Source organism: Vigna unguiculata, chromosome 9, assembly GCF_004118075.2.
Source record: "Vigna unguiculata cultivar IT97K-499-35 chromosome 9, ASM411807v1, whole genome shotgun sequence".
NCBI classification, from domain to species: Eukaryota; Viridiplantae; Streptophyta; class Magnoliopsida; order Fabales; family Fabaceae; genus Vigna; species Vigna unguiculata.
This window is the reverse complement of record NC_040287.1, coordinates 7,923,481-7,935,151: the sequence shown is the minus strand read 5'-3', so window position 1 is coordinate 7,935,151 and position 11,671 is coordinate 7,923,481. Positions and strand designations below refer to the sequence as shown.

The 11,671-nt window shown below is 32.1% G+C and overlaps 1 protein-coding gene across 1 annotated transcript; it reads right to left on the bottom strand.

Moving 5' to 3' along the window:
- Positions 1–1,969: 1,969 nt before the first annotated feature.
- On the bottom strand, positions 1,970–10,795 carry LOC114164215 (ABC transporter A family member 7-like). The gene is made up of 18 exons (XM_028048793.1): positions 10,662–10,795; positions 10,123–10,504; positions 9,956–10,038; positions 8,940–9,087; positions 8,158–8,277; positions 7,967–8,091; positions 7,469–7,627; positions 6,976–7,138; positions 6,764–6,889; positions 6,591–6,674; positions 5,770–6,131; positions 4,240–4,440; positions 3,803–3,912; positions 3,618–3,702; positions 3,078–3,206; positions 2,868–2,973; positions 2,509–2,597; positions 1,970–2,390 (listed from the first exon to the last, which is right to left on the bottom strand). Exons 1-18 carry the CDS (start codon positions 10,761–10,763, stop codon positions 2,091–2,093), a joined length of 2,874 nt encoding a protein of 957 aa, XP_027904594.1. The 5' UTR covers positions 10,764–10,795; the 3' UTR covers positions 1,970–2,090.
- Between the last annotated feature and the right edge of the window lie 876 nt (positions 10,796–11,671).

Sequence of the window (11,671 nt, the reverse complement as noted above, 5' to 3'; positions counted from 1 at the left end):
GGTAGTGCTTAAATCCATAGCTCTATGTGTTGAGTGGTCCTCAAAGGACTTGATGGATCATTGTGATATAAGTCTAAAGGACTTAATAGCTCTATTTGTTGAGTGTTCTATTATGGTGATGGACTTGATAAAGTTATTGTGTAAATGAGTGTGAAGGTAGGCCGCCTTCTAGAATACAAAATTTTCTCTCTAGAGCACTCATGGAACTAAGGTATAAGCGTAGGACCTTTAATAGCGCTTTGATTGTATCACGGGATAACAAACTTTAAGGAATTAATATGTGTTGTGGGGTCTAAACCTAAGCTTTTGGAAGATCAAGAATTATTTCACTTTCACTAGTTATGTCTTTACCTCATTTCACTATACATTAATTCAACCGAAAGATATTAATGTTTAAGTAACTTAACTCTTTCCTTTGTCCAAAAAATGTCCTTTTTTTTCTTTTTCTTTTTAAACATATAGTCATATGTGGAGGATTGTTGGGATATGACTATATGATGAGAAATCGTTTTTCTCCATGAATCACGCTCTCCTTCTTTCTCGGATTCATTTTCTCAACAATATTTTATTTTATTTTTCGGTTATTTTTTGTTCAAAATTGGATTGTTTTAAAAACCTTTGATTCACGCATTATTAGACATAGACTTATTGCATCCCAAAACTCCTTCCACGAGTACACGGGTTAGGGGTTGTTGTATTAATCTTAGGGAGCAAACGATATTAATCAATTGCACCTCGGTCATACCGGAATTTCGCTTTCAAGACAATGGATTTCCACGACGTAGTTTTCATTTTTATGTTAACAATATTTAACACATATTTTATCAAGTAACTTGATTTAAATTGCACTAAAAAAATATTACTATTTTGTTTAGGTTTATACTTTAAAAATTTGTCTTTGAAGAATTTTATTTAATTTTTTAGAAATTAAACATAAAAATACTCACATACATTTATGAGTACGATGTATGAGAAAAACCCATGAATATATAAATACTCACATATACCCAGTTAGTAATAAGAAAAATCTTTTTAAGACAAATAATAAATAAAAACTATGGGTATCCGACCCAATCCCATATTATTCCTTACCTTTAATCACAATTTAAAGACCCATAATTTCAGCCGTTAGTGCGATATAAATATTGATATTGAAATACCCTCATTCACACATCACACTTAAAAAACCAACCAGAAGTTTTCATACAATTATAGATATTTTAAAAGTTTTACGAACATAAATATTGATATTGAAGACTTAAAAATAACAAACTCGTCTATATTATTATTCTTCATTGGTAGAAGATAGATTTTCAGCCTTACCTGCCTCAACTATAATATAAATAATATTCATTGGAGTAATTAATCATTTTTCATGTAAAAACCAGTCAACCTTTATGTCTTTCAATTCAGTACAATCATATCAAGAAATAACATAACTAACCTTGCAATCAAAAAAGAGATCATCTACGTATTCCGAATTCTTAAAACATAAGTAACACCTTAAGATGCATATCCCCAAATCATAATTTTCTGAGAAGAAAAACAACAAACCATTTTTTTTTTTGGTTGGAACCAGCCGCTAATTTTTATTTATGTATACAACGTATCAAATATGAAAATATCACACACATGCATAAATCATCAGAAAATCTAACTAAAGCAAAAAATTTACAAAAGATGGATGCCGGATGTACCAAACTTACAAGCAGGAAATTAATTTATATATTAATATATAATAAAGATTTCTCTATTTACTGTACATAAAATTTGTATACTTTGCTCTTAATAATATCTTAAGTCACATTAATAAGTATCAGAAAAATAAACTGACACATGACTTCTACCTATACAAAAAAAAAAAAAATTGTTTATATCATATTTATGATTAAGATAAAGTGTTTAAAATATTTAATTATATATAATTAATCTTTTAATTATAATGTATGATAAATAATATATTAAATTATTTTTTACATAATAAAAAAATCACATCAAATAAAAAATAATACATATGAATATCCCAAAAACTAAACAAAATTCGGGGCTATATATACACACTACTGATCCTGTACTCGCAGAGTATGAAACTATGACAAGGTGTCAAATGCCTGAGCCCCACGTGCAACTTTGATGAAGACATCTTCCAATGTGGTATCAGCTAGACCCCATGCTGAAACGGTGAAGCTTCTCTTTGCAGTTTCAACTGCTTTGAATACATTTGCTATTTTAACCTCCTCCTTTGGTAGCTCAAACTTTTGTGTTCCAGAGATATGGTAGATCTTGTTAGCATTTGGGGACAGCCTTCGCACCAAATTCTCTACATCCTTTTCATCATCCACAGATGTTGTCATTGTGAACACGTAGGTTCCTCCATACCTACCTTTCAACTGTCATAAACCAACGAGTATAAAAAAATGTCACTTGAGAGCCACAGAAAGTGAACATAGCAAAGGCATGTTGGATTTCCAATGAAATTCATTATTGGTTATTATTAAGCAATGTTACCTCCTTTGGGTTTCCTATGCACTGCAAGCTTCCATCTACAAATATTCCTAATCGATCGCATAGGACTTCGGCCTCTTCCATGGAATGTGCTGAAAAGGGTATGTAAATAAAGATTTCACCAAATTTCGCTAGAATAAACTCTAAATCATGACTCCAACTCCGATATTATGTTAAGAAGTCAACTAAGGTCTAACTCAACCTAACAAAATTAGTTTGTTTGTAGTAAGGTGGGGTTTGCACCCATTTATATATTATGAAATTATTTTATCTTTAATAGACGTGGAACATCCACCGGTTTAAAACAAAAAGGAAACAAGCTTGTATATGTGCTTCAAAAAGCAAGAGGAGAGTGAGATTACTGGTAAGAATGATTGCACGATCTTGTTTTGCACGCTTGACAACATTCCATAAGTTGTTTCTTGATGCAGGGTCTAAACCAGTACTTGGCTCATCCATATACACAACCTTAAAAAAATAAAACATTTAGTGTAAGAAAACATAGCAAAGATAATTTAGAGAAAGATAAGAAGTTAGTTTAGTGAAACAGATTGAATGGAAAAGAAAGCTACCTTAGGATCTCCAATCAATGAAATTGCGACACTAAGCCTCCTTTTCATTCCTCCGCTGTATTTTCCAGCTTTCTTATCTGCAACTCCTCCATAAAAAAGGTTTACACTTTTCAACGATTCTTCCACTGCCTGCATCAATAGATTGGAAGTTAAAATTACAGAAGTCTTGTCTTTATAGCGAAACAAAAGTTAAGAGAAAATGATTCAGTTTGCATCTACACATACACTGAATCCAAGACCTTTAAATATCTATGCCCTTTTAAAAAATGAATAATTAAGGGGAATGAGCATAAAACTAATATCATAGTTCAATTTCATTTAAAATTGACAAACCAAAAGTACTCTTCATGATGTTTTCATACACTTACGTCATACAAGCATAATACACAAGAACTGTATATCACTAAAGAATGACCAAACTTTTAACTACCCAATGCTTTCGTCACATAAGAATTGTATGTTTCTTTCTTTGCTCTAACTATGATGCAAGATATTCTGAATCCCAACATTCTATGCAATCACAATCTCAAATAGACTTACTTCTGTCAAGGCTGAACCTTTAAGATTTTTAAGTCTGCCATAAAACAGTAGATGCTCTCTTCCTGTCAGAGATTCCCACAGCAAACTAAAATAATAAAGGAAAAATATATATAAAATTTCTTAATTTTTACAAATTTAATATAATATTAAACTAAAAAATATAAATACGAAGAAATTTAGCTTACTCATGTTGTGGGCATACACCCATGCTAGTATATATTCCATCCATATGAGTTCTTATGTCAAGACCTTGAACAAATGCTGTACCAGAGGTTGGCTTCGTGAGACCAATCATCTATAAGCAATCCATGCTGGTCAGTTGAGGAGCAAACAAACGGAAAAAAAATGGACTCGTGGCATAGTAACAGGATTTCAGAGAAAAACAATCAGATACATATATACTTTTATGTCTAAACTCAAATCTCTAAGCATCAAGAAATTGGCAATTTTCATAGATAAAGATACTCTTTTCAAAGTACTTTTAAAATTGTACTTTCCTCTTGACAAACTAAACAGATTTTTCAGATTCAGGTTATATTTAAAGGGGAAGGAAGGGATAGGGAAAGAAAAGTAAGGAAGTTTCCAAAAAACGTTTCTTGCTGATAAATCAAATTTAACTAACCATATTGATAAAAGAAGTCTTCCCAGCACCATTGGGACCAAGCATACCAAAGCATTCTCCTTGAGGCAAAGCAAGGGACAACCCTCTCACTGCATGTTTCTCAGGGTTACCATCTCTCCCCGGGTAGACCTTTCTCAGGTCGTCGCATACAATTGCTTGATTGATGGTCGGTTCAAGTAGCAGTTGCTCCACCTTCTCCCTCTGAAGAGAAAAAGAGAAAAAAAATTCACTAAGGTACAACCTATTTTTAAGAGAAAAAGGCTATGCACAGACAGCATAGAACTGTATTACATAGTCATCTAATCCTAAGCTATATTTGTTAATTTTTACATTAATTACTTTAAAAGTCATACTATGGATTATTTCTGTTGAGTTGTGACAATGCAAAACTGTTTTAACTATGACTGAATAATCATTGACTCTACCTTAAATACAATAAAATGTGGAAGAAAAAAGAAACAAGTAGTGATATGACTTCCAATAAAAATATACTGTTCAGATTTAGACTACAGATACGAACTGATATAGTCTTAGTTTACCTTCATCGTCATTCTTTTTTTCCTAGAAACAGTACACAGAGTTTAAAAAATTAAAATCCTAACTTATTCAAAGAATAATCTATTACTACCGACTTTAATTTAAAGTTTTTTCACACAGACAAAAATAGATATATTACTTTTTTTAGTTCCTAAAGTTTGATAAGAAATTGAAATTCGTCAAAGTTCGAAACTTTGATACATTTTGGTTCTCAAATTTTAAACATAAATGGATATAGTCATTTTAACCAAATTATATTAAATTATTTTGACATAGAATGCGAAATTGGAGTTCATCAATATTTGAAATTTTGATACATTTTGGTCTCCATACTTTAAAAATGAATGAATAATCTTTTAACCCAATTACGTTAAATTTTGTTGACGCGTTCCCAACTGACATTGAAGCAAGAATGTGTCAAACTGTGAAAATAACTCAAATGCTAGCATTAAACACGGTTGACACGTCAATAAAATTTAACGTAATTGAGTCAAAACACTATATCCATTCATTTTTAAATGAAGACCAAAATGTATCAAAGTTTCAAATAATAATGAACTCCAATCTCGCATTCAGGTCAATAAAATTTAACGTAATTGGATTTAAATGACCATTTTTAAAGTATGTCAAAGTTTTGAACAATGACAAACTCCAATATCCTGTTAGAGTAGACTAAACACATATTTAACCTTATTACTTTTTAAAACAATTTTACCAAAATAAATTACATATTTTAATATATGCATTATTTTTCTGGGATACAGAAAATAATTAATTTAGAGATAAATTACGGATTTCATTGAAATATTAAAATATAAGTCATTTTTAAATTTTATAAAAGACTAAAGCTGTAACGATTACTGGACGACTGCACTACTAGTATTACTGAAACCAGTTAGGGAAATCCTCCTATGGATGGATATTAGGTTTCTTGATTTCTAAAAGAAACTACTAAATTACTAATGAATCTTTTCAATGCAAACAACAATTTACCTCTTGAGTGACATCAGGTTTCTCCATCTGAACGAAAACTTTGGATTTCTGCCTTTGGATACTAGGCTTCCGAAAAGATGAATGAGGCTTTTTCTGAAATCCTTTCAAGAAAAAAAGAGGACTTTTTCTGCTTCCTGTTGACAAAACTTGATCGATATAATAGGCAAAGGAAAGCACCAGAAGCCACTCCACAAACATTATAATTAAGACCTCCTTCATGCCATTTGCGCTATCGCTCAGATTACTCCAGCGCATACCATCAGTCCCCAAAGCGTCACCATTAAAGGAATATTGCGAAAACTCATATAACCCACGATATAAAGCAAACCCAGGATACAGCTCCATAACAATGATCCACCCTCCTGAAAATAAATAAACAGACCAGAATGAAGGTTAGAAAGATGATAGCAAAGAAATCTACTTGGATATAAATTCGAATCAGAATTCCATTTGTCTACATATGCTTTACACATTTAAACATGTGTTCGATGCGCCTAACTTCTCTCGTGACCGGCCTAAGGTTTCTATGGGGCGTGGATGAACTTAATTTAAATCCTAACAAGACTCCTCTAACTATTTACAACCCTACACTACCATTTTACACTATAAGGACCCAATTCAACTTCAAATATCTTAGTCTACTTAAACCGAATACAAGTCCAAAGATCCTACACTATTTGGCTTAAATACAATTCTTTTTATGTCAATAGAATATGGTATAATTTCTGTCAATACTTTCGAATAGCCATACTAAAATTTATGTCCAGAACCACATGAATGATCCAAGATGCTTACAATTTTTTTTAATATTTTTTACTTACTTGGAAATGATGTGTCTTGAACAAAAAATTGGAAAAGAAAGCCAGCTAATAGCCCAGTTCCAAACACACCTATATACGCAATTACTACAATTACAAAAAAAAAAAAATGAGTCAGTAATCCCATCAGATAGAAGAAAATACTAATTCAACGATATAGCATATAATCATCAAACCTGTAGCAGTTTTAACATTTGAAAACACGGAAGCCAATAAAAAAGCCAGTGCAATTTGTAAATTTATATAGATGAAATAAAACACGAATTGGATGCTGTAGTCATTCATTGTGAAGAAATTCAACCCTGAAAAAAACCAAACAGTTGTATTAAAGAGAAACGGAAAAAAATTCCAGAAAGAAAATAGTCACACACACTGGTTGCACTCTTACCTATGAGTGAGCCAAATATCACAAAACACAGCATGTAGACAATTGATAAGGCAAGAAAATAACCGTACGAAATCATCCAATATGGCCCATCACCAAGACCATGCATTTTCATCATGATTCTTAATTTTTGTTGCTTCTCATATACAAGCGATGTCAAGGCAATCTACATCAATAAATGCACAAGTTTAAAAAACACATTATATATAACTAATTGTTCTGTATTGACATAACAGATATCGGATAAACTGTTGCCTTTAAATCATGTATTTTTCTTAGTGCAACAATTCTTGTCCAGAAAAAAGAGGCTTTACATGTTTACACTCATACTAAAATGATACGGGGAGACGTAAGAATGAGAAGCCTAATTTAAACACAAATTTTAGTGAGATGAAAACTCATTCTGTAATCCATGTCAGTTCTTTTCTCATATGCTAACTTCTATTGGTACGAACAATGTAGTTCATTGTAAATATATTTCTTCATATGTACTTACAGGGAAAAGTTGCAGGATGACCCATGTGAAGAACAGACCACCCAAAAGAGAAGCCAAATCAAAATTAATTGGGGTTGAAGGCTTTGGCATTTCCTTTACAAACTCAAAAAACATTTTGGTACCAGGTCCCAACAGAAACTGCAGGTAGGCATCTGATACCTGCGATTGCATTCGATAATAGATGTCAGTCCTACGGTATCATATTCTAAAAAATAAAGACACAATTGTTCTTAAAATGAAAAGTAGGAAAATGCAAACAGAGCAAATTACAATAATACAGTTTTGAAATCTAAAATACCACAATTAAATACTTCATGGAATAATTGCTTTTACTTTATCCATTTGAATTACGAATTTGAAATGCATGGAGAATTATATTGCAAGTAGCGCGAAGTTGTTTCATATACTGAGACATATTTTTCTGTTACAATATGTTACATCAATCATAGATAATAGCATAGAGGATGCACACTGGAAAACAAAGTTTTAGATTCTTACCAAATTAACAGAACGAGGAATACGCGCCAATGCAATTTCAGTAGAACCAGTGTCGTTTTTGTAGGTGGAGTTGTACCATATGCTGACATTAAACACTCTTCCATTTGAATTCAAAAAATCATAACCTGTCAAGAGAATATCAACATAAGTATTGCTTTCAACAGTGAATAAAAATATAAGTATATACCTACCTGCAGCTATCTCTTCGATTTGTTCCTCTAGGTTACTTCTCCGGTAGCCTCTATATAGCTCATTGTTCACTTCAGTAGCACTATTACGCCATAAACGCAAGCCCTCAGCGCATACTAACTCTACATCCAGCGGAAAACAAAATTTTGAATTAGTAACAAGAATTTTAAACAAAATATGCAAGCCTTGAGCATACCCAGAAAAGAAAAAGACAAGCATATACAACATGCAAACGTATTCAAAATCATTTGGGAGCACTTCTTGAGCACAAGATCATTCATTAGAAGTGTCTGAGAAAAGCATCCCAAAGGTTGCAATTATATGTAACTATGCAAACAAATTGTATACTTTCTTTTGATGATTCCTAGTTTGGCGATTCAGCAATGAAAGACTGTTATCACTAAATAAATAGCTCGGCAAGCAAACGATTTATTAATGATGCTATAACTAAACTTCCACACTAAAATATTACAAGGTTTAAATTTACCCCGTTCCCTTCCACACTAAGTTAAGTTTGGCTTAACTTTTATACTACTAATTACTTGTTTGAACAAAAAAACCTGAACTTAAATCATATGAAAGCTGAAAAACACATGTCCAAACAAGTTTATCGAGTTATTTTTTATCAAGCATCACACCTTCTTGATTAAATATATGGATACAAAGTACACAAAGGATTATCAAATTTTATTAACAGCTGTATGCAACACAGCTATGCACACTCATTCACTTTCTATTATCACATGATGAAACTTTACATTGCCAATAAAAGGATGTCTCGTACCTTGTTCTCTGCTAATTGCTGCGGATAGCTCAAAAGAAATGGAAAATGTAGAGTTCTGCGTGCACTGACTTTGAAGATAATAAATAGGTTGATCCGAAAAGAAAGCAGGTTCCAGAAAATTGGTGTTCTCTGTATTTGAGGCTGATCCCTATATTTTGAAGACAAAATGAAATTACATATGAACCTAAATAAATAAGAATAAATAATGCTTACACACGACGAACAATGTATAAACGTTTGGTGTTACGCAAGTATAAATCATTATTTATGTCAACTCTTTCGATTTTTATAATACTTATAATATTTATGATTGGTAAATAGTTTAAAACGTTTACATTAATAATGCACGTCTATTAAACTCAATAAACTCTAAATTACCTTTTTTTGTCAATTTTTAAAAATTTTCTTTACTTCTTCCAACATTTACTAAAACTTTCAATACAATCTTCTAATTGACAAATATATGCAATGTGACCCTTCTTATTTGTTTTCTCACTAAGGTTATTAGTTAGTCGGAAAACAGATGAAACCATATGTTATAGACAACAGAAATCACGTTAAATAATTTGGTATCTATAAAACTTTAATAAAATATATTTAATCCTATAAATTTACAAAAATTAAACAATCAATCTAACAAAATATTTCATCTAATTACAACCAGAAAATCTTAACATTTTCTTAACTGTGTCAAAATTTAATACTAAACATGACTCTTACCATTTTATATGAATAAATAACTACCATTTGTCTCCGTTAAGGAAAGGTCAACATTTTCTGTTAAAATTTCATAAAAAAGTATTAATATTGAAATAAAATTGTTTCATTTTAAAATGTTGGACTAAATGAGTCATCAAATTTTGACATGATAAAATTACACATTCACTAAACTATAGAGACAAAAAAATGATGATTTAAGCCAAATTTAATAATAAAGCGATAAAAACATTAAAAAAATGGACAAAAAGAATGTTTTAGCCAACAGAAAATGGTAAAATGTTAAAACAGTAACTCACAGCCACATTCGCTGCCAAACTACTCATAACAGAAGAGCTGTTTATAGCAGTGAAGGAAGTTGGGATCATATTCCCAGATATAACTACAAAAGAGAAAAGCAAGAGTTGGTTAAGTAAGAAAAAAAACAAAAAAAAAAGCAATATAATTCAATAATTCATAATTTTACTTTCTCCAAAAGACTGATTTGTCCCGGTGAAGAGCATAGTGACAGGGCAGGAACCATTCCTCCTGCAGGAGGCGTTTGGATAATCGGAAAAGGGAAAATTGTCCGTTCTGACAGCTCGGTACTGCGGAGCCGGCACTTGCAACAGAGGAGGCCATTCCGGAGGATTGGGAATGGCGCAGGTTGTTACTTGGTCCAAATCCGAATGCTCAATCCCGCACTCCTCCTCCACACACGTGTCCCCCACTCTCCTCACACAAGCGCACCCACACTTGTTCTCTGCCTTGTCCAATTGAGAATCCACCAGGCGTTGAAGCAGAAGCAGCAACAGACACAACAGGAACGGGAACATGATGAGTCGAACGTTCGTTTTAACATTTCGCTTCTGAAAAAAAATGAAAACCACACCTTAATATCTCACACTCACCTCAATAACAGAAACTGATAATCAATAATGCACACCAAACCCAAACTAATTCAATTAGCTTCTAAACGTGCTTCCGAAGTTACAATCATCAAATCAAAAACGCAGAAAAAGTTACCTGAAACGTTAAATTCTTTCTAAGGAGAGCGTTTGCCTGAGTCCAGAAGCTCGCAGGTTCGTTTGCCATGCTTCTGGATTTTCTCTGTCGAACATCACACATACACACACTTGTTCGAAACTTTAAACGGACGGTGTTTTATTTTATATATTATATAATGTTGTACAGTGTGACCGTTTTGTCCCTGAATCTTGATGTTATTTTCAACGATGGTGTATTTTGGAGTGTGAATGCTAAATTTTTTTAAGGCGCGTGAATTTTTTTTCTTCCGGATATAGCCTTGGTTAAATGACTAGAGTGTCCTCTTACAGGAATGTTGACTTTGCTACTGGAAGCATGTTCCATGACACTTCCCATGTAGACTTTTTCTGTTACGTTGATATTCACCCGTTCCGTTTTACTAGACGCGTTTTTTCTATGGCCACGTAAACTAACGTCATAAAAAACTGTTTACAATATATAATGGGCAATATCTTTCTAAATAATGCCAATTTTTTTATTGGCTCGTGAACTAATGATATTGATTAACATTTTTTCCGGTAATTTCCTTAAAAAATTATAATTGTCCAAACTAGGGGTGAGCAGCGGTTGGAAGGGGTCGGATTCGGGTCGGATTTGTCCAATCTGACGTAATTCATACTTTAGATTTCAAAATTTAACCCAACCGTTTAATTTATCGAATTAATCGAATATGGATAAGTTCGGATATGGATAATTTCGGTCGGGTTATTCGGATATGACATATATTAAATTACTTAAAAAGTTAATGATTAAATTTAAAATCTTACTCTCGTGACATAAACTAATGACATTTATCAAAAATAAAATAAAATCAAAGAATTTTTTATGAACAAAATCCACTTAACAAAACCCAGAAATCACACACAAAAGACATGGCACTGAACAAGCATAATATGCACAAAAGTAGATTAAATGGATACAATGATGCAGGAAGCAAAATCTTCTTCACACCAAAAATCAAATATTTAATCATTTAACCTCATTACTAA